Genomic DNA, 21940 nt, shown 5'->3' with positions numbered 1-21940 from the left:
GCTCGCAATGGCTCTTTCTTTGCTTTTTCACGTTTGCTAACGAAGTTATGGCTGCAGATTTTTTCGTCAGCTGTTACGGCGCGCCGTCTATACCCGTTGTGAAGTGCACGTATGCTATGTTTAGCTGTCTCCGTGCGTCGTATCCTGCATTCTTTCCTCTCTACTTCGTACGAACAGGATGGAAATCGGTAAAACTGAACCTTATGCGGTTTTTGTTCGTGGCAATTCACGACGCAGCAACAGCGTCGGTAAAGACGTTGCGTCGCAGGGTGCGGCGCAGCAGCGCTCGCTTCCGGTTTCTGCATGGGTCTGACGAGTGAGCTCGCGATTAGCTATTCTAAGACGTCTTGTAGCGTTTCTGACCAAGACAAATAGCTTATCTTCCAAGTGACACAGACGCAAAAAAAAAAAAAACCCGTGCTACACGCACCACAATCAAGTGAAATAGGTGCTTTGCATTTGATAGCTCGGTAGCCAACTGAGGCAGGAAGTCGCACCACAGAACGTAGTCGGACTCGATTCCACGTCTCACGCCTTGCAGGTGGCGCCGTGCTTCTTTCAAAGTTCCAACGAAGACAGGAATCTGAAGACCATAACAAGGGTTAATTTGCGATTGTCTGTGTCAATTTCCCTTCTGCATAACCGAAAATAAGCCGTTCTGTTCCTTTTCTGGTATCCGAGAAAAAAATGACACTGGGGGTGCGTCACCTACGAAAAAAAAAAAAATGAGAAACACTGAAGTGGTTCATGATTAAAGTGGAGGCTCGCTTGTACGCTGTGGCTTTAGAGAGAAAGCGCTGCTCCTCGAGGTACGACTCCCAAGGTTAATCTCTGCACGCATTTCACCTTCAGAGGCCGGCGCGCAAGTGTGAAGGTTGGCTTCTAGTCACGTGATCCGCTGAGAGGAGGCGTCGCAGCTGCGCTCGCTCGAGCCTAGCCGCTGTATACCACTTGACTAGGCGAGGGTTTACCAGTCCTTTGACACTTGCGTCACTGCTTCGCAGATGACCCATTGAAGAACTAACAATAAGCAGCAGATCCGTGCTGGTAAAAACTTCATTTAAGATACATCGTTTGCCAGCATAAAGAATCTACTGATTTTAACACGACAGCAATAAGGGTGTCGGCGCCGGTGTCCCGCGAGCGAGAATTGCCGTATATTTTCCTTACGGCACTAAAGTTCTACCACTAAAGTTTCTCATACCGTGTCTTACACTCTTTACAAAGTTATTCCTCAGAACTTTGAGAATGACAACCCACAAACAAATGGCGTGAAACATAACACTGACAGCGCATGTATCTTGTGTTAGACCTTCTGAGACTGAAATAGTAAAAGTGCAAACAATAACAGAAGATCGGCCCATGCAAGCGGCTGCGTTTCTACCACAAAGTTCGCCTTCGTGCATAGCGCTCACCGCCAGCGTTCCCCGGTAAACATGACTGTTGCATACGCTGCAGTTGCCGGGAAACGTGAGAAACAGTCGGCGATCTTTGAATGCTATCGCATTACACTCTCAAAGGCGAAGCTTAAGCGTCCAAAATGTTTTCAAGCAAGAGTCTACACTTTTTTGTATGAGCTGTGGCGGCACTGTCTGCAGCACACATCAAATGTATGCCGTTCACGCGCTTTTGTGTCGTTCCCTCCCCTTCACAGCTTTATAACCGGCGAACGAGTTTGTAAGGCAGTCCGAGGGGTCTACTTCGGACATTGTCAAATTCCGCCATGTCTAATTTGGTAATGACAGTATTATGAGCAAATCCGAGAGGCCCCCATCAGCCTCTGATTAACTCAGAATGCCGCCATTACCGAATCCGACAAGATGACGGAATTTGACAATGTCCACAGTAGCCGCCCGAGTAGATAGAACACTGGCGATGCAATCGTTCAGCTGTACCATGGGTAGACCATCGGCACGGCTGTGTCGCGGGAATTATGTTTAGTAGATGGATTTGTCTCTTCATGACTTGTGACTCGAAACGTTCAGATGGATTTGGCTTTTCATGCTTGTGACTTCGAAGGTTCTTGTGACGTTATTACGCCGTTTTCACCCACCTATAGTTTGGAGATTGCTGCATCGTAGCCTACTATGGTGGTTGCATTTATAAATGTCGAAAATGACGATTTGCAAAGAACGAGAAGAAAGGGGGTTAATCGAGGGGCCCGATTCTCATCAATCATATTATAAGAAGCCAACAAACAAATACACCAAGAACAACACAAGGGAAATTACTTGTACTTACTAAATGAAATAAAGAAACTATAAATTAATGGGTACAGAAAGTGGATGAAAAAGCAACTTGCCGCAAGTGGGGAACGATCCCATGTATTCACATTACGCGTGCGATGCTCTGCCAATTGAACTACCGCGGCGCCGTCTTCCCATCCATTTTCTGGGGTATTTATGTGTTACTACTAGAACTAACCCTGGGAGTGTTAGGCAGCGCCACCACTCGCAAACCTTGGCGGCGGATGTGGAACATCCTTTGTGCCGCAGGCGCCACGAGTACGCGATCTTTTTAGGGTGAATGCAACTGGTCGATAAACCCACACGTGCTACCTGAAGGTATCAATGTTGCCGGATTCGAGACCTTTGTTATGTAATGAACAAGAACAACGGGGGTTAACCGAGGGGCCTGCGCCTGACATGAACGCGCCGAAGGAAACACAATGAGTGTCTTGGGCACGTTCGCGCGATACGTCATCTAGACCAAGTCAAGCGTGCATGGCTTCAAATTCAGCCACATTTCTGAACGCGGGTAAGAACCAAGGACGTTCAAAAAAGGTAAGAGCAACCACGCAACGCAGCCCTTCCAGGCCGTTGGTATGCTTCGCCAGACAGGCGTCGTCTGGGCAGGCGCAGCGTGCCGTAACATGCGTCCGATATGACGGGGGAACTTGAAAAGGCTAGGGCATAGCGAATGATTGACGCCGTATATAGTGAAACGTTTTCAAACTATCTTCAGGTAGATTTCGGGCTGTGGCAAAACGAACCATTATATAGGACTTATGAAGGGCGCCGAACTCCCTTATACAGCCTCGCTGACTTTGGTGTACGAGTTGCTCGGATTAGCGTACGTCTGCGAAGGTGTTTTTGTTCGACGACACTGCTTTGGCATTGTCGTTGAAGCTCTGCGCGCCAAATGCGCTACGAGGGCTGCCTCGCGGGTGGTACACGCAGCTTGCGTTTGAAGACAACGTCTTCCTTGGCGAGTTACCATCACTTTTCCGTCTCGGGTATGTTTGTTTGTAGTCTGTTTCCAGCCGTCTTTCGTGGGCCGATCCCAAAGATAGTGTAATATAAAAGTGTGAGAAAACTGATGATGAAGGTGTGCCATATTATTTATTCTGAGAGCCCCGCTATGATAGTGGTGGTTGTGATATGATGACGACGACGATGATGATTGCAAAGATAACTCATGATGACAAAATTTTGGAAGGCTGTTTTAACCTCTAGTTGACGTCGATCAAACGTTGTCGCTCCAGAGCGGTTTACACATTAAATTATACGGTTCTTGCACCCCATTCACACCCCCAGCTCGCCCAGGAAGGCGCTGTCTTTCGCCGACTTCAACTAGAGGTTGAGTCGCCTTTCAACGTTTATTGTTACGACTTACCAGTGCCTCGACGACGCTGGCTATGCGTACTGACCTGGAGCGCCGAGCACAAACGTCATTTTCTTTTAGAAATGCAAACGGTCTGTTTCTGAAATGAGAGAGACGGTACTTATGGAAATTCGGAGAGGTCAGCCTGAAAGACATGCTTCTTTGTGCCGCACTGAGGGAAGGGTAAAATGTGAAAGATAGGGACGGGAGAGGCAGATGATGGTAAGCGGTAAGAATGATGACAAAAAATGAAATGTATGTTGTCGCACACACACACGCAGTATCAATGCTTCTGGCTAATGGAGAGTTGCCAGCACAGCTGTTTTTGGCACAGGTGTGTTTGAGCCAGCAAGTAGAGCTGCTGCAAGGCTCTGTAATCGTTTGCCTTAGCGTCGTCTTAATTTTGGGAGTTCAACTCTGAGCCCTCCTTTCTCTATTGTCGCTCGTAATGAAGTTCGAAGCTAATTAATTAAAATTATGGGGTTTTACGTGCCAAAACCACTTTCTGATTATGAGGCACGCCGTAGTGGAGGACTCCGGAAATTTTGACCACCTGGGGTTCCTTAACGTGCACCTAAATCTAAGTACACGGGTATTTTCGCATTTCGCCCCCATCGGAAGGCGGCCGCGGTGGCCGGGATTCGATCCCGCGACCTCGTGCTCAGCAGCTCAACACCATAGGCACTGAGCAACCACGGCGGGTTAGTTCGAAGCTGTAGTTCCTGAAATTTAATGAAGGTTACGTTTCTGTTTTGAGTCTGGTGGTGCTTGCACGAGTCTGAGCATTCGGAAGACAATATTCTTCTTTTATTGCCTGCTCTCATAGAGTGACACTACACTGATGACACAGGTTTCGCATTCGAAGGCGAATTATTCTGTTGCACGACGCGAACGCCTCCTCCCACGACGCATCGAAGCTGGCTGCAATTGTTCTTTGTCATTTTCTCCCGTATAGTCAGATTTTTTTTCTCAGCACGGTGAGGAGTACATTAGACCACAAAGACATAAAACGTTTCTCTTCCTTACGTGGTGGCTTCGAGAGGACAGCCCGCCGTCCATCAAGATTCAGTAGAAGTCAACCGTGGGCACGAAACAAATTTGTACGCAGTGAATTACATGTCGTGGTTGCGGACATGCCACCGGTTGTTAATCGCAATAATCAATCAACAACCGCCATCACGTGATGATGATCTTTCTTTCTTTCCTTTCTTCTTTCCTTCTTCTTCTTCTTCTTCTTCTTCTTTTTTTACAACGGCTATATTTGATCTACACAGAGATTCAGCACAGAGATTCAGCGTTTTACCCATTCTGGATAAATGTGACCTCGGTGGCATTCGTGGTTCTTCGATCCAGGGCAGCGTGCTAAAGTGTGCGCCGCTCCAAAGACCCACTCATAATGCTCCAGAGCGCTTGCATAATGTGATTTATTGCCAAGTCCGTAGTCAACTCGCCCTCTTTGAAGTCTGCCTACACAACACCCATTACATAGGCCTTGCTGTCACCAAACATGAAGAAGCTGCCTCGTTCACCGAGCGGTCAGAAGGCGAACCTAATAAAAAAAAAGAAGGAAAAAGAAAAGAAAAAGAAGAAATAAAAGAAAAGCCGAGAGAATGAGGGTTAAATAATTATTTCTAATGCTCCTAATTAAGCCAGAAACATTAATATTTCGTGTGACATTGCACTGAAGCTTCCCCGCATTTCTGCTACCTTTTTAACGCTTTGTGTAACGCAGGGTTCTCGGGATATTGGAAAACGCAGCTGATAACGGCAGCGTGACACTTTCGAGCACTTGCTAACTGAATTATTTTACAAAAGCTGCATTTCATTCGCTTCGCACAAACATTTGCGATAACGTTGCCCCTAAGTTCGCTCAATGTTGTCTTGGTAGCACTTGTAGTTACGCCAGGGTGGCGTGGGGCAAATTGTGTGCCACTCGTAATTAAAACACGCTCGTAATGCTTCGGAGCACTTGCATACGTAGTTTATTGCATACACGGATTTCACCCAGACACTTTCAAGTTTGCCTACACGTAACGCATAACCTACCCCTTATTTTCGGGAAATGCAAACATAGTGCATTGGCTTGTTCGACGACACCGACGACACCGGAGAAACGAAGTATTAACCTCATATGACGCATGGAAATAGCGGAAAAAACGAGTAAATATTTTTAGCGCTTCTATCTTCATCGGATTGGAAGTTGGCATCTTGTGTAGTTGTTTTAGGAGTCGGAAACATTGGGAATACCGGCAGTGTATGACACCATTGGACGCCTGCATAAGTAACCTTACACAAAGGGTGTAAAAAACTTCCACCAAGTAAGCGTTTATAGTTCGTCACTTGCAACATGCTTGAAACATAAACACCGTGCCATGCATAGTTAACTGAGGTGATCGGGGAAAAGCAACCACATGCTTTGTATAACGCATAAAAATTGGCAGAAAGCAAGCTTTATTCGGTAATTACTTTCAAAGCACGTATATGCAATTAACCTGCAGACCTCAAACTTTCGGCAGACGTCACCCATAAAGTGTCCCCTATTTGCTGAAGAATACGAAGCATGTGTAGTTTTTGGTCCTCCCAGGAAAGCGGAGAAACTTTTTTAGCGTTTCATATAACGCCTCTAAACGGGCCGAGAACGAGGGTTTTGCAATCGTCATTTAACCCGTAATTGTCAGAAACATTTAAATACTGACCTGCTCATATATACTCCGGTTATACATACTCCGGTTATTTTCAAAATATAAATTTAGTGAGTGATCTAGTTTTTCAGACAGCTACGAAAATTCGCATATGACGTTTTTCATCGCGCTTCTAGTCGCACTAACTATATATGTATACTTCGCTCTGAACTTCTCGTGCTTTCATGCCCCGTGGAATGCGTTGCCGCGTCGATTACATACTTTGTTCAAATAGAATCGTAATGTTTTTCGAGAATTCCGTAAAACGAAAGGGGGAGGAAACGAACAATTTCACAGGTTGTTAAACTGCCCGTAATAGGCGGGCAAGCAGCTGCGGCGGATGCAGTAGAAGCGGCGGTTGCCCTGCTGGCATGACAGTATACCACTCTGTGGCTTTCATTTTGCTGCTCGGTTGGCGACACCTTTTATGCCGCCATGTTGGCAGCAACGACCTTACACAAAATTGTCTGCCATCAAAATTCCAGCATCACTGATGAAATGGCTTGAGGCGTATCTTACTGGTAGAAAGCAGCGTGTTGTGCTTGAAGGACTGACCTCATCAGAGACTGAAGTCTTATCGGGCGTTCCACAGGGGTCCGTTTTGGGCCCACTGTTATTTCTAATATTTATAAATGACATAGGAACGCATCTTTCCAGTCACATACGCCTGTATGCTGATGATTGTTGCATATATCGCACCATTACGGCCCCTGCCGATTCATGTATCTTACAAAATGACCTTCTAACAGTGTCCACGCGGTGCGACAGCTGGAGCATGAAATTAAACTCTGCCAAGTGCAATGTCATTCGCTTCACTAACAAGAGGGTACCACTTGCTAAAGATTACTTTCTAAACAGTGAACCATTGATCGAGGTAAATAGTTACAAGTACTTAGGCGTTGTCTTTAAATATAATCTTTCTTGGAATGACCATATAGAGAGCGTGGCGTTAAAGGCTAGTCGTATGTTACATTTTCTAAAACGTAATTTCTGGAGAGCCCCCCATAAGGTAAAGGAAACGCTTTATTTAACAAACGTTCGTCCGATGTTAGAGTACGGCAGCTCTGCCTGGGACCCAGAGACAAACACAGCCATTAACCAACTGGAACGATTACAAAAACGCGCCGCCCGGTTCGTTACTGCCAACTATGATTTCACTCAGAGCTCATCACAAATACGTGTTAACTTGGGATGGCCACTTCTCGAGAACCGACGGAAATATTTGCGGCTTAAACTTTTCTTCAATATTTACACAGGCAAGACTGGTTTGTGCAGGGACACATACATAAAGAACCCAAGCTACGTATCGCCTAGAACAGATCATTCGCTAAAGGTGCAAGAGTACAAATGCCGTATCAACCTGTATAAGCATTCCTTCTTTCCAAAAACTGTACATGATTGGAATAAACTGCCGCTCGAAATTGTTACAGCAACGCCATCTGTGTTCGTAACTTTGTTGTCGAAACATTTATATCTTTAGCTCTAAAATGTGTTTCGCTTCGGACAGAATAGGAGATTAACCTTTCCTGTCCGCGGCTTTTTGCCTTACTCGCTGTTCTTTTTTTTCATTACATTATTCTAATTATAATTATTATTAATATTATCATTGCGTCGTATTATGTACTAAAGTGTATTTATATTGTATTTCATAATAACCTCTAGTGTAATGTTGTGTTAAGTACTGTGTTTTCAATATCAATATTTTGTTGTATTGTGTATTAGATCTATCCTTTTGTAACATCAATCATCTGTATTTCCATCATTTGTATACTCCTTCCCCCTACTCTAATGCCCAACATTGGGCGCTGTAGGTATGTAAGTAAATAAATAAATAAATAAAACGAAGTAGAAATTGCACAAAGCGTTTCGGGGGGAAGTGGGGGGGGGGTGGAGTCGCTGTGGTAATAGAACATCGAGACTTAAGAACCTTGGTAGATTCGCGTCGAGCAGAGAAGAGCAGCGAATCTCGTGACGATGATCAGGCCATTTGTGATTCAAAGGGGCGTCGCAGTATCAAAGCTAAACTAAAGATTGGAGCTGAAATTCGCTGCAGTGTAGCGCGTCGTGCAACGCTCGATTTACTATCATAAGCAATCAAAGCACGTCGGTGTGGCGGGATACAAGCAACGTTTATCAAGAATCGGTACGAGGAAAATACTGCGCGCAGGGAGATAAAAGGAAAGGACGAAGCGCTAGGATCTAAGAGGAGACGTCCAGAAAGCAGGTTAAAGGAATCTCGAAGGCCGTATGACGTTATCCGTTACCATATATCACGCTGCAGTCTCAAGAACAAAGGAAAGTGTAATTATTGCAAACAGTCGTACAAAATGCCGCTAAAAAATAATAAACATTTTTTTTACTCTCACAGTAAAATACTGCAAATACGTCCATAATACGGCGCCATCAGTTTGGCCTTTTGAGACTCCTCATTACAGGTCACACTGGTTGTACAATCAGTTCAATTTCATATGCATCTATGGAAATAATAATTTATTTAACTACTCCGCTCTTCCAAGAGTCATTACGCTTTGGAATGATTTTGATCCTAACGCCATCGCCTATGAGAATGACCAAGAAAATTTTCGGCGTCTTCTAATAAAGCATTTTTCAAACTCTACATAACCCAACGTGTTATTTTTCTTGCCTTTCCAGTTATTAATGTACTGCTATCCCTTAAATACTGTTTTGTTATAGCCAAATATTGTCCCGTGCGCTTTGTAATTCGATTGATTATATTTTACTTAGTGAAAGTTTCTTGTTCAGTGACATCTCGCGTTCAAAAGCATTCGGTTTGTCCATTGTACAATTTTAACACCACATTACTGTATGTTAGCGAGTTTCCTACACTGTATTTTTTGTATATGTATTCACATATGTATTCTAATTATTGCATATTATAACCTTTGAGTGTACTCTCCCCCTTACACAATGTCTCTAGGGGCCTGTAAGGTATATTTAAACAAACAAACAAACAAACAAACAAACAAACAAACAAACAAACAAACAAACAAACAAACAAACAAACAAACAAACAAACAAACAAACAAACAAACAAACAAACAAACAAACAAACAAACAAACAAACAAACAAACAAACAAACAAACAAACAAACAAACAAACAAACAAACAAACAAACAAACAAACAAACAAACAAATGAATAAATAAATCTAATACATGAATTTAATACTGTGGTATACAAATTAGATAAACAGGGCTAGGAGGAGGAGGAGGAGGAGATAAATAGAGAAAGCAGGGATGTTAACCAGAAATGCGTCTGGTTGGCAACCGTACTCTGGGGGACGGGAAAAAGGGAATAGAAATGTAAGGTACAGAGAGGGAGGAGAGGGAGAGGAAAGCCGCGGTGAGCTCGCGCACGCACGCGGAGGGCCTGAGCGAGTCAAAGACGTTCCCATAGGCCAGTCGCCCTCAAGAAAGAAAAAAAGTGCCTTCATAGCTTTGTGGGCCAACGAGCAATGGGGATGGTCTTCATGCAGCACCTGCACAAACAACGGCCGATTGTCCATTCGTCGCAGCGTGGTAGATAATGTTTGTCTTTCCGACTGAAATCGATGACAATGACACAATAAGTGTTCGATGTTCTCTTCCACGCTGCAGACGTCGCATGCAGCACTGTCGGTCATTCCAATCAAAGTAGTGTACGCCTTCGTGAAAGCCACTCCCAACCATAGCCGGTATAGAAGCGATGCCTCACGTTGGTGAAGCCCGGGTGGAGGTCGGAGTTGTAGCGAAGGGTTCAGTTCGTACGACCTGGTGTGCCTTATATTTGGGGTGTTCCACTCTGTTAAAGAGGGCTTGCGTACCAGGTGACGAAGCTTCCTTGCAGCGTCTGTCCTGGAAAGAGGACTGGGAATAAACAGGGATAAAGTACCACAAAGAGGTTGACCTTGGTTTCAATAAGTGGACCTATCTTTGTCCACCTATCGAAACGTAGATGGGCCTTTCTGAGGCAGTTTGCTACTACATTTGTCGGTCCCCTGCTTGATTATGACTACAATATAGTTTATTATTTATATATGTATAACGCAGGGTTCTCGACCAAGTACTGATGATTAAGTCAAAATTGTCGAATTGATAAAGTGAAAGCATAGATCGTAACAAATGTGCTGTTTTCTTAGATATCAATGAGCTGCTCCAGCTTTCCTCGTCACGAATAGCGTTACTCTTTTCTGCTGAGCTTATAAGTCGCAGATTAGTGACGACATCTAATATACGAGACCCGGAAGAAGCCAAAGCGCGATGGTAGAGATACTACAGAAGGAGATGTGCGCTTTCCAAAAGCTGTACAGTTTAGTAAAAAGATTGCGTGCGTAAATGCGGAGCATTGTTTTTAAGCTTATATCCTCGCCGGCGCGTTATCTTTGATCTTAAGCTAGGTAATTATTCGAATTTCTTTCCAGCGCATTTAAGAAAGAAGTGCAGGGAGCAGGATTGGAGGACCACTGTAAAAAGTTACGTCCTTAGCACGCCGATCGCGCACCGACTCCCCTCTCGGTTTGCGCTTGCTTTTTTTCTCGTGAGGACGCCTGTTGTATTCCATGTGTTTGGAGCACATATAGTCCCGAGTAACTTGGGCCAAGTGTGCCTTCTGCATGTGCGTGGACATGCATGCAGTAATCTTCTTTTCTTTTTTTTGTACTAGTGTGCCATTCTTCTAGCCTCGCCTCATTTCTGCTTCCCAATGTACTGTCGCCTTTTATCTCTTCTGTCAAATGCCTTGCTTCAGACATAATTTACCGTTAACGTGCTTTGGATCGTCCGCTCTAATATCTTCAATGTTTTCCCCATTTACATTCTGCATGGCACACTTATTAGTGCCTATTTCGTCGACGTGAGGCGAGGTGACACAATTGCTTCTCGTATAGGCTCCACAATCTCCCACAATCGTAGGACTCCACATTGTCCCTTGTGGAGGCCTATGAAATTGCAAAATTAGAGGAAAGGTGCGTGAGCAAGCCATCAGTGTCGCTATCTCAGAAGGAGATACGATTCCTCGGTTTATCGTTGTAAACCATTGCAGTATATGTTTTCACCATGACTTGAAGATGTGTACGGTTCATCGACATGGACCACTGAATGTTCTTTTTTGCTATCACGTTTGTGTCTGCTTGTACGTATATATTTATCGATGCGTGCGAAAATAAAATCTATAGTTGAAAGTAGCACTATCTCTCTGTTTCTATTTTCTTTCTACGTCCTCGTTCAGTCGCGTTTACACACTCTATCATGGATTCAAACCAACTAGCCCGCCAACGTGTTTTAACCAAATCCGTTAATCGTTAATACAGCAATGATCTTGTTCGTGCAGGTCACCATGTGCATTCTTTCTCTCCTTAGTAGCTTTTCGTGCGAGTGTAGTCGATAAAACTGGCAATTTCTGCTTCCACTTTTGAAAGTCGTCGCCCTATATACTGCGGTAGGTTTATGCACTACCATCGACATCCTGTCGACGGGATGAGTGGCTCACATAAGTGTCACATGCGTCAGACCCCATGACCTCCAGTTTCCGGAAATTGCAGAGTAAAGGTGCTTGCTGGGGTGAGCGTAAGCGTAATGTGCGTCGGAAAGTATGTTGGCGGTTACGTTCTTTATCAAATGAATTATTAAAAGAAAAATTTCGTAGCTGAGCGCTCGTGGCCTAACTGATTGATTATGATTATTCGATGTTGGTAAAAAGAAGGGTTGGCTGAATATTTCAGATGTCCAAAAAGAAAACAGACTAGGCCTCAGTATTCGATTCGTGTTTGATTTTAACATATTTGCTCACGGGTGAAAGCTAGCCATGAAGGTGGAGCGACTACAGCGGCATCATGACTCCTAGGACACACGCAGTGTACGAAGTTATTAGACAAGTGCCTGAAGTAGCGTATAATGGTGCCGTAAACTTCTAGCCTATTACCAGTGACTGAAGAGCGCTGCTAATGTGCAGTAATCTGTGCAGACTTTTGCTGCTGTGTTGTGGCCTGCCTGCCCCGACTTTCCCCAATACCGTCAGACACCACTGGCCTAAAATATTCATAGGGACGCAGTTTTAATAGTCTTCAGTTTTTCAAAGTAATCAACATAATCTTCATCATAATCAGCAGATGCAGCAACAGCAGCAGCAGAAGCAGCAGCCTACTTTTATGTCCCCTACAAGACTAAGACCACTCCCAGCGATCTACAATTATCCCACTCTTGCGCTACAGCTGATTGCAACTTGCCCCTGCAAGTGTCTTAAGTTGATAACTCCACCTAATTTTTTGCCGTCCTCGACTTCGCTTTCCTTCCCTTTCCACACATTCTGTAATATTACAGTATGCCTATCAAACGGGCCTGCATGCTTACATTTTGCTCCATTACAACGTTATGCCGCTTGCCTCTCTGGATCCGAGAAAACCTCTGTAGAATTTGGAAAATAATGCGACGCCTTCGATCGCCTCCGCAACAACTGCACCCGTTCAGCGCTGTGGCCATGCGGCAAGGCCGGCGAAGTTGAGGTTACCGATGACTCTGCAAATTACTTGTGAGTACCTCTGACGGTATACCAAGGCAATCACGATTAGCTTTTCCATCTAGTGATAACCCTTTGGATGTACTTTTTACTATGCATGAGCTCGATGCTGCGATATATACTTCCCGCCTGTCATCTTGTCCAGGACCAGATGGAATTACATACTCCGCGATTTTTCATCTTGGAGTAGAAGCTCGAGAAATTCTCCTGGAGCTCTACAACTCTACGTGGGACACGGCAACTGTGCCTGGCCACTAGAAGTGCAGTCGTCTTGTGGCTTTGCTGAAACCCAGGAAATGCCCACATTATCTTTCACATTATCGCCCATAAGCATTGGCAAGCTGTGTCGGTAAAGTGATGGAGCGGATGGTACTGAGCAGACTGGATTGGCTACTCGAGTTAAGTGGTGGATTTCCCGATTTTATCAATGGACTCTGAATTAAGGGGCCGATCGTCTATTGACGGTGTGATCTTCTGTTCAACAGAAAATAGAGACGCCGTCGTCTGGTAGGTGCAATATTTCTGGATATTAAACGTGCCTATGACAACGTATTCCACCATTCGATTCTTTGGGCGCTTGAGGATATTGGAGTTGGTGGCCGGATGTACGCATGGCTGTACAGTTACCTCAGTGCCGCACCATTTTCATGTACACTTCGGATGGCGAGACTGATAAACATGACGATCGCAGGAGTGTTTCGCAGGGTGGCGTCCTTAGTCCAATATTGTTCAATGTCGTACTGGTAGGCCTTGCAGACGAACTACCTGAAAACAACGCATATCAGCAGGCACGCGGATGATATCTGTATCTGGTCATCCGGGCTCACACGTTCACCAGTGCGCGCAAGGCTTCTCTCATTAACTTCAACGTGCGGCTGCCGTCACGGCGAAGTAGTTGCACCGTAGAGGCCTGCAGCTCTCAGCAACTAAGTGTACAGTGTTGGCATTCACGCGAAAATCAATGTCACAATATCCAATCGTTGTCGACAGAACGGCGCTCTCTTTAGTCACCCACCACAGATTTCTCGGCGTGATAACAGACCGAAATATTTCTTGGATCAAGCATGTTACTCCGCTTAGGGCTAAACTGACCAACTTCGTACGCGTTCTTCGTGTAATATCTGGACTGAGATGGGCCCCTCTGAACGAAGTTTGCTCCAGGTGTACCAGGCACGTTTTGTGGGCTACATACGCTACAGCATGCCTGTGCTATCCAGCATGGTATCATCTTGTACGCGCACGCTGGAGGGCTTTCAGGCACAAGCACTGCGGATATGCATTGGCTTGCCGCGCTCCACGTCAACTAAGGGCAGAATAGCTGAAGCAAGGGTTTGTCCAATCGACATATACAGGTCTTGTGAACCTGTGCGAACCTATCTTCGCCTGCTGACCAGACACTCACACCATCCTCTGTCAAGACTTCCAAGCATCAACCTTGACTGTGCTTTTTCTAAAGCAATTGCATGTCATGCAAGCATTATACCTGCAAGGTTCCAGGCCACCAACATCCTCGAGGTACGTCAATGGACATTGCCGAGACCACTAGTGAGGCTTCAAGACCCACAAGTCCGAGATAGCAAAACAAGTCGCCATCGCACTCGCGCTCACAGACCCGACCACCACCCACGTCTACAGCGATTCACGCTCGGCTGTCAAAGCCTTTCAGAAAGGAGCAATTGCAAGCCAAGCTCTACAAATAATCAATAGATCCGCACCGCTGCAGCATCACACCATCTGCTGGTTTCCGGCACACCTCGGAGATATCGAGGACGCCCCTCGCAATCTCAATGAGATGGCTCACAGGAGCGCGCGAGACCTAACCCTCCGCGACGCCACCTATTCTGGTCGTGACCATCCCAGCGAGAATCGGGACCCTCCCTCCACATATAACGAGATAACAAAGCACTTTTATCTAGACCGCAGAATATAGAGCACACCTCACAATAAGCTCACCAGACCTCAAGCCCTCACGTTCAGAATGCTTCAAACAAACACGTACCCCACGCAGAACAGACTACATCACTACATGACTGACCTATACAAAACATCATATTGCGAAAATTGCCATAGCACACTAGACGTACATCACTTGCTCTGGCCGTGTGGTCGGACCCACGCAAACAAGGATCATGACTCCGCCAGGCTACAGGAAGCATTACGCAGCACGGACCTGGCGGAGCAGCTCTGGGCCGTCCAGCGAGCCCACGACGCGGCCAGAGAGTTATAACTCCCGGTCCCAGCGTGGGAGTAGCCCGCTCTATGGGACCTTGCGTCCCGTAGCTCGCAGGACCTCTCATTAAAGTTATTCAATCCAAATAGTGAGGCTTCAGATATCCGGAATTATGAAGAAATCCCACGTTTCCTACATTGGCTTGAAACAGCTCACCGTGTCCAATATATTTACGTTATATATAGTGGGACTGTACAGGTATGTACCGATAGTTCGGTCATGCCATCTGCCACAACGGCAGCATTTGTCATCCTACAACTTGGAATTACTCGGAGATTTCAATTAGACCACAATTCGACATCTACGGCTGCGGAATTTGCGGGAATACGGGAGGCTGTCCGTTTTATGAGAATGCAGACACATAATAAATGGACGGTGTTCTGTCATGCCAAATCAGTGCTGCAGGCGCGGAAATACATTTTAAAGAAAGGATCATATTACCTGCTTGAGCTGGAAATCGCCGAACTTCATCACAGTGCCGAGTTAGGTGACCACGTGATCACTTTTCAGTGGGTGCCTAGTCATTGTGGTGTAATTGGCATTGAACTCGCTGACAGTGAGGCAAGGTCGGCCTTCGCTTCCTCTGGTGAAGTACGGATTGCCTATTCCCGACCTGACACCAACTCTATGATCAAGGCACTCATGCAGGACCTTACAAAGGCATACAGAGCTCACGGTGACAACATCCACAGACGCCTATATATGATCGACCCAGACGCTGAATTCTCTTTGTCCTCGAAGGTCAAGCGAAGCAATACGCCATTGCTACACAGGATTCGCTTGGCCGTTGCTTTCACCCGTCGCGCGCACCTCATCGGCCAGTCGAACAGCTCTGATTGCGAACACTGCCAGATGCCTGAAACGCTGGAACACATACTGTGCGATTGCCCAGCATATATGCTGGAGCGAAGGACGTTGGAAAGTTCCCTAGCCAGCGTTGGCAGGCAACCACTGTCGGAGGACGCTATCCTCGGCCCATGGCCTGACACTGCAACTTCAATGCGGGCAACTAAAGCGCTGTTGAGGCTTCTGCAGGACACCAAGCTAGACGAGCGGATCTAGCAGGGCAACTGTGTCATATACATAAGCACTCACCGTTTCCCTTATCATCATCACCCATCCCAGTACTTTCACTCCCTTTCCCTCTTCGCCAGTGCAGAGTAGCAGACTAGAGCGCACTAGCTCAGGTCGACTTCTCTGTCCTTCCTGTCAATAAATTCTATTCTATTATGCCACGTGGCAAACCAAGCGAAAAAAAATATGATCGTGCACCGGTTATCTGCCCTACGCCTGCCCTGCTCCATCTTTCTCTAAATGTCAACTAGAATATCCGCTATCCCAGTTTGCTCTTTGATCCGCACCACTGTCTTCCTGTCTCTTAAGGTTACGTCTAGCATTTTCATACCATCGCTCTTTGCACGGTCCTTAACTTGTTCTCGATCTTCTTTGGTAACCTCGAAGTTTCTACTTCCTGTCTTATCACCGGTTGAATGTAATAATTGTGCACATTTCTTTTCAACGACAGTGGTAAGCTCACAGTGATGATTTGGTAATGCCTCCCGTATTTTTCTTCTTCTGTAAAATTCCTTCTCATGATTGGAGTCCCCTGTGAGTAATTCACCTAGATGAACATACCACTGCACAAACTCTGGAGGCTGACTGGCAATCAATTCTTGTTGCCTTGCAAGGCTATTGAACATTATATATGTTTTCTGCAAGATATTCTTCAACCCCATTATATTTTCTCAGTTAAGGCCCTCAATGATCTGTTGCAGTTTATCCTCAGTGTTGCTGAACATGACAATGCCATCTGCAAGCCGAAGGTTGTCGAGATATTCACCGTCGGTCTTCACTCCTAAGCCTTCCCGGTATAATAGCTTGAATACTTCTTCTAAGTGGCGCAGCGGTGGCGTAGAGGTAGAACACCCGCCTCGCGTGCAAAAGGTCCGTGGTTCGAATCCCGGTGCCGGCAATTTTCCACCGGAATAAAAAAAAAATACCGCGTGTTGATAAAATTGCACAAACAGACCTGGAGTGTGGCCTGATCCCGATGACCAGAACCGGTAACGCACTCCCTCACCAGAGCAGGATTGGCCACCCTGGTGCAGTACTTGGCCACAACCTCCTATATGAACACAACAATCAAACCCCGGCCCTCAGTCCCCAGCAGCTGCGAAGCAACTGACCACGGCGGCGGTCAGACCTGCAACGCAGCAGAGGGTGCTAAGAATCACTGGCTCCGGACAGGCCGCCAATGGAATATGAACCTGGCAACGTTTAACGCTAGAACGTTATCTAGTGAGGCGGGTCTAGCAGTGCTATTGGAGGAATTAGAGGGCACTAAATGGGATATAATAGGGCTCAGTGAAGTTAGGAGACCAACAGAAGCATATACAGTGCTGAAAAGCGGGCACGTTCTGTGTTACAGGGGCTTAGCGGAGAGAAGAGAACTAGGAGTCGGATTCCTGATTAATAAGAATATAGCTGGTAACATACAGGAATTCTATAGCATTAACGAGAGGGTGGCAGGTCTTGTTGTGAAACTTAATAAGAGGTACAAAATGAAGATTGTACAAGTCTACGCCCCTACATCCAGTCATGATGACCAGGAAGTCGAAAGCTTCTATGAAGACGTGGAATCGGCGATGGGTAGAGTGAAAACCGAGTGATGTTTAACAGTCTCGGAAGAGAACAGCAGTTTACAATAGGCAGCGAGGCACTGGAAGTCGTAAGGGAATACATCTACTTAGGGCAGGTAGTGACTGCGGATCCGGATCATGAGACAGAAATAATCAGAAGAATAAGAATGGGCTGGGGTGCGTTTGGCAGGCATTCTCAGATCATGAACAGCAGGTTGCCATTATCCCTCAAGAGAAAAGTGTATAATAGCTGTGTCTTACCAGTACTCACCTACGGGGCAGAAACCTGGAGGCTTACGAAAAGGGTTCTACTCAAATTGAGGACGACGCAACGAGCTATGGAAAGAAGAATGATAGGTGTAACGTTAAGGGATAAGAAAAGAGCAGATTGGGTGAGGGAACAAACGCGAGTTAATGACATCTTAGTTGAAATCAAGAAAAAGAAATGGGCATGGGCAGGACATGTAATGAGGAGGGAAGATAACCGATGGTCATTAAGGGTTACGGACTGGATTCGAAGGGAAGGGAAACGTAGCAGGGGACGGCAGAAAGTTAGGTGGGCGGATGAGATTAAGAAATTTGCAGGGACAACATGGCCAGAATTAGTACATGACCGGGGTTGTTGGAGAAATACGGGAGAGGCCTTTGCCCTGCAGTGGGCGTAACCAGGCTGATGATGATGATGATGAGAGTGAAAACTAAATACACTATACTAATGGGCGACTTCAATGCCAAGGTAGGCAAGAAGCAGGCTGGAGACAAGGCAGTGGGGGAATATGGCATAGGCGCTCGGAATAGCAGGGGAGAGTTATTAGTAGAGTTTGCGGAACAGAATAATCTGAGGATAATGAATACCTTCTTCCGCAAGCGGGATAGCCGAAAGTGGACGTGGAGGAGCCCGAACGGTGAGACTAGAAATGAAATAGACCTCATACTCTGCGCTAACGCTGGCATCATACAAGATGTGGACGTGCTCGGCAAAGTGCGCTGCAGCGACCACAGGATGGTAAGAACTCGAATTAGCCTAGACCTGAGGAGGGAACGGAAGAAACTAGTACATAAGAAGCCGATTAATGAGTTAGCGGTAAGAGGGAAAATAGAAGAATTCCAGATCAAGCTACAGAACAGGCATTCAGCTTTAACTCAGGAAGAGGACCTTAATGTTGAAACAATGAACGACAATCTTGTGGGCATCATTAAGGAGTGTGCAATGGAAGTCGGTGGTAACTCCATTAGGCAGGATAACAGCAAACTATCGCAGGAGACGAAAGATCTGATCAAGAAACGCCAATGTATGAAAGCCTCTAACCCTACAGCTAGAATAGAACTGGCAGAACTTTCGAAGTTAATCAACAAGCGTAAGACAGCTGACATAAGGAAGTATAATATGGATAGAATTGAACATGCTCTCAGGAACGGAGGAAGCCTAAAAACAGTGAAGAAGAAACTAGGAATCGGCAAGAATCAGATGTATGCGTTAAGAGACAAAGCCGGCAATATCATTACTAATATGGATGAGATAGATCAGGTGGCTGAGGATTTCTATAGAGATTTATACAGTACCAGTGGCACCCATGACGATAATGGAAGGGAAAATAGTCCAGAGGAATTCGAAATCCCAAAGGTAACGCCGGAAGAAGTAAAGAAAGCCTTGGGAGATATGCAAAGGGGGAAGGCAGCTGGGGAGGATCAGGTAACAGCAGATTTGTTGAAGGATGGTGGACAGATTGTTCTAGAGAAACTGGCCACCCTGTATACGCAATGCCTCATGACCTCGAGCGTACCGGAATCTTGGAAGAACGCTAACATAATCCTAATTCATAAGAAAGGAGACGCCAAAGACTTGAAAAATTATAGACCGATCAGCTTACTGTCCGTTGCCTACAAACTATTTACTAAGGTAATCGCAAATAGAATCAGGAACACCTTAGACTTCTGTCAAGCAAAGGACCAGGCAGGATTCCGTAAAGGCTACTCAACAATAGATCATATTCACACTATCAATCAGGTGATAGAGATATGTGCGGAATATAACCAACCCTTATATATAGCTTTCATTGATTACGAGAAAGCGTTTGATTCTGTCGAAACCTTAGCAGTCATGGAGGCATTACGGAATCAGGGTGTAGACGAGCCGTATGTAAAAATACTGAAAGATATCTATAGCGGCTCCACAGCCACCGTAGTCCTCCATAAAGCAAGCAACAAAATCCCAATAAAGAAAGGCGTCAGGCAGGGAGATTCGATCTCTCCAATGTTATTCACAGCATGTTTACAGGAGGTATTCAGAGACCTGGATTGGGAAGAATTGGGGATAAAAGTTAATGGAGAGTACCTTAGTAACTTGCGATTCGCTGATGATATTGCCTTGCTTAGTAACTCAGGGGACCAATTGCAATGCATGCTCACTGACCTGGAGAGGCAAAGCAGAAGAGTGGGTCTAAAAATGAATCTGCAGAAAACTAAAGTAATGTTTAACAGTCTCGGAAGAGAACAGCAATTTACAATAGGCAGCGAGGCACTGGAAGTCGTAAGGGAATACACCTACTTGGGGCAGGTAGTGACGGCGGATCCGGATCATGAGACGGAAATAATCAGGAGAATAAGAATGGGCTGGGGTGCGTTTGGCAGGCATTCTCAGATCATGAACAGCAGGTTACCATTATCCCTCAAGAGAAAAGTATATAATAGCTGTGTCTTACTAGTACTCACCTACGGGGCAGAAACCTGGAGGCTTATGAAAAGAGTTCTGCTCAAATTGAGGATGACGCAACGAGCTATGGAAAGAAGAATGATAGGTGTAACGTTAAGGGATAAGAAAAGGGCAGAATGGGTCAGGGAACAAACGCGAGTTAATGACATCTTAGTTGAAATCAAGAAAAAGAAATGGGCATGGGCAGGACATGTAATGAGGAGGGAAGATAACCGATGGTCATTAAGGGTTACGGACTGGATCCCAAGGGAAGGGAAGCGTAGCAGGGGCGGCAGAAAGTTAGGTGGGCGGATGAGATTAAGAAGTTTGCAGGGACGGCGTGGCCACAATTAGTACATGACCGGGGTTGTTGGAGAAATATGGGAGAGGCCTTTGCCCTGCAGTGGGCGTAACCAGGCTGATGATGATGATGACTTTTTCTAAGCCTGCATTGAATATAATTTCAGAAATTGTGTCTCTTTGCGTAACTGCTTTATTGATAGGATTGGTTTCTACTTTTCCTGTGGAGAAGCAAGGAAGTAATGTAATCCTTGTAGATATAGTAGAATAATACAAATTACTGTGGCCAAATTTGCGACTACTTTGTCATATTTTACTGAATGTTTGCTCTTGTGCACATGTGTGATTCATTGTTTGACATATATGACGAACTGGCGTGTCTCTGCGTGCATGTTTCTTCCACTGACGTACCTAATGTTCTCTGCAGATTGTATGTTGTTTTGCTTCATGTTTTAATTTGCGGAACTTTTGCCAGTCAGTAGACAGATAGCCTGCTCTCTTTTGATGGAAATTTCTCAAAATATCCGAATGAAATTAAATGAAATGAAATGAGTACGTACACTGCTATGTTGGTCCCGTATAAACTCGTGCACGTAGCACACTTGAAATCCAGGCTACCACGTTAAAGCTCACAAAATATTCTGCGTATTTCTCAGATGGCGCACACGGTAAACTCTTCGCCCTGCCTGTGTATACTTAGAGTTACGTGCAATTTTTCAGATTTCCAGTTCTCAGTTAAACTTTGCGTACGCAGCCGAGAATAGTGCGTGAGGCGACCTAGCCTGGTACGTGCGGTAGTTTTAAAATAAGCAGGTTGATCACCATAGCGCGCCGGAAAGGAGAGAAGTGTACCCAAAAGTGAAGGACCACCGTCCATTTATCATTTATACAGTGACGACCTTGCTTGTGCGGGCCAGGATGTGCTCACTCTCTTTCTCTCTGTGTGTGACAGCGTTTCGTGTCAATGCAGTCAGTCAAAAATAACAATTTATACTTCTACTTTTGAAAGTAGTCACCCTACAGCGGCAGGATATTGCAGAATATTCACGACTCGTGGACCCGCGCTAGGCGGCAACATCCTGTCAACGTGAGAATGGCTTGTACACGTGCCATCTGTACTAGACCCTGGAGCTTCCAAACTCCGGAAACTGTGCTGTAGTGGCGCGTGCTGGAGCGAGCTTAATGGCTCCCGAAGTTTGTCGGCTCCCGCGTTTATATGTGAACGAAATGTTGAGCAAAGCTCTTTATTTCGAAGAGAATGACTCGTGGCTTGACTAACTCG

At 45.6% G+C, this 21940-nt stretch overlaps 1 protein-coding gene across 1 annotated transcript in view; it reads left to right on the top strand.

Annotated features, from left to right (window-relative positions):
* Window positions 1-2691: 2691 nt before the first annotated feature.
* Window positions 2692-21940, top strand: part of LOC135905968 (uncharacterized) — a 60580-nt gene continuing 41331 nt past the window's right edge. Inside the window, exon 1 of the mRNA XM_065437119.2 lies at window positions 2692-2783. Coding sequence (XP_065293191.1) covers window positions 2724-2783 — 60 coding nt within the window. The 5' untranslated portion in view covers window positions 2692-2723. The remainder of the gene's footprint in view (window positions 2784-21940) is intronic.

This window comes from Dermacentor albipictus, chromosome 5 (genome assembly GCF_038994185.2).
Source record: "Dermacentor albipictus isolate Rhodes 1998 colony chromosome 5, USDA_Dalb.pri_finalv2, whole genome shotgun sequence".
Lineage (NCBI taxonomy): Eukaryota > Metazoa > Arthropoda > Arachnida > Ixodida > Ixodidae > Dermacentor > Dermacentor albipictus.
Note: the sequence above shows the minus strand (reverse complement) of the source record. Positions and strands in the feature narration are given on the sequence as shown.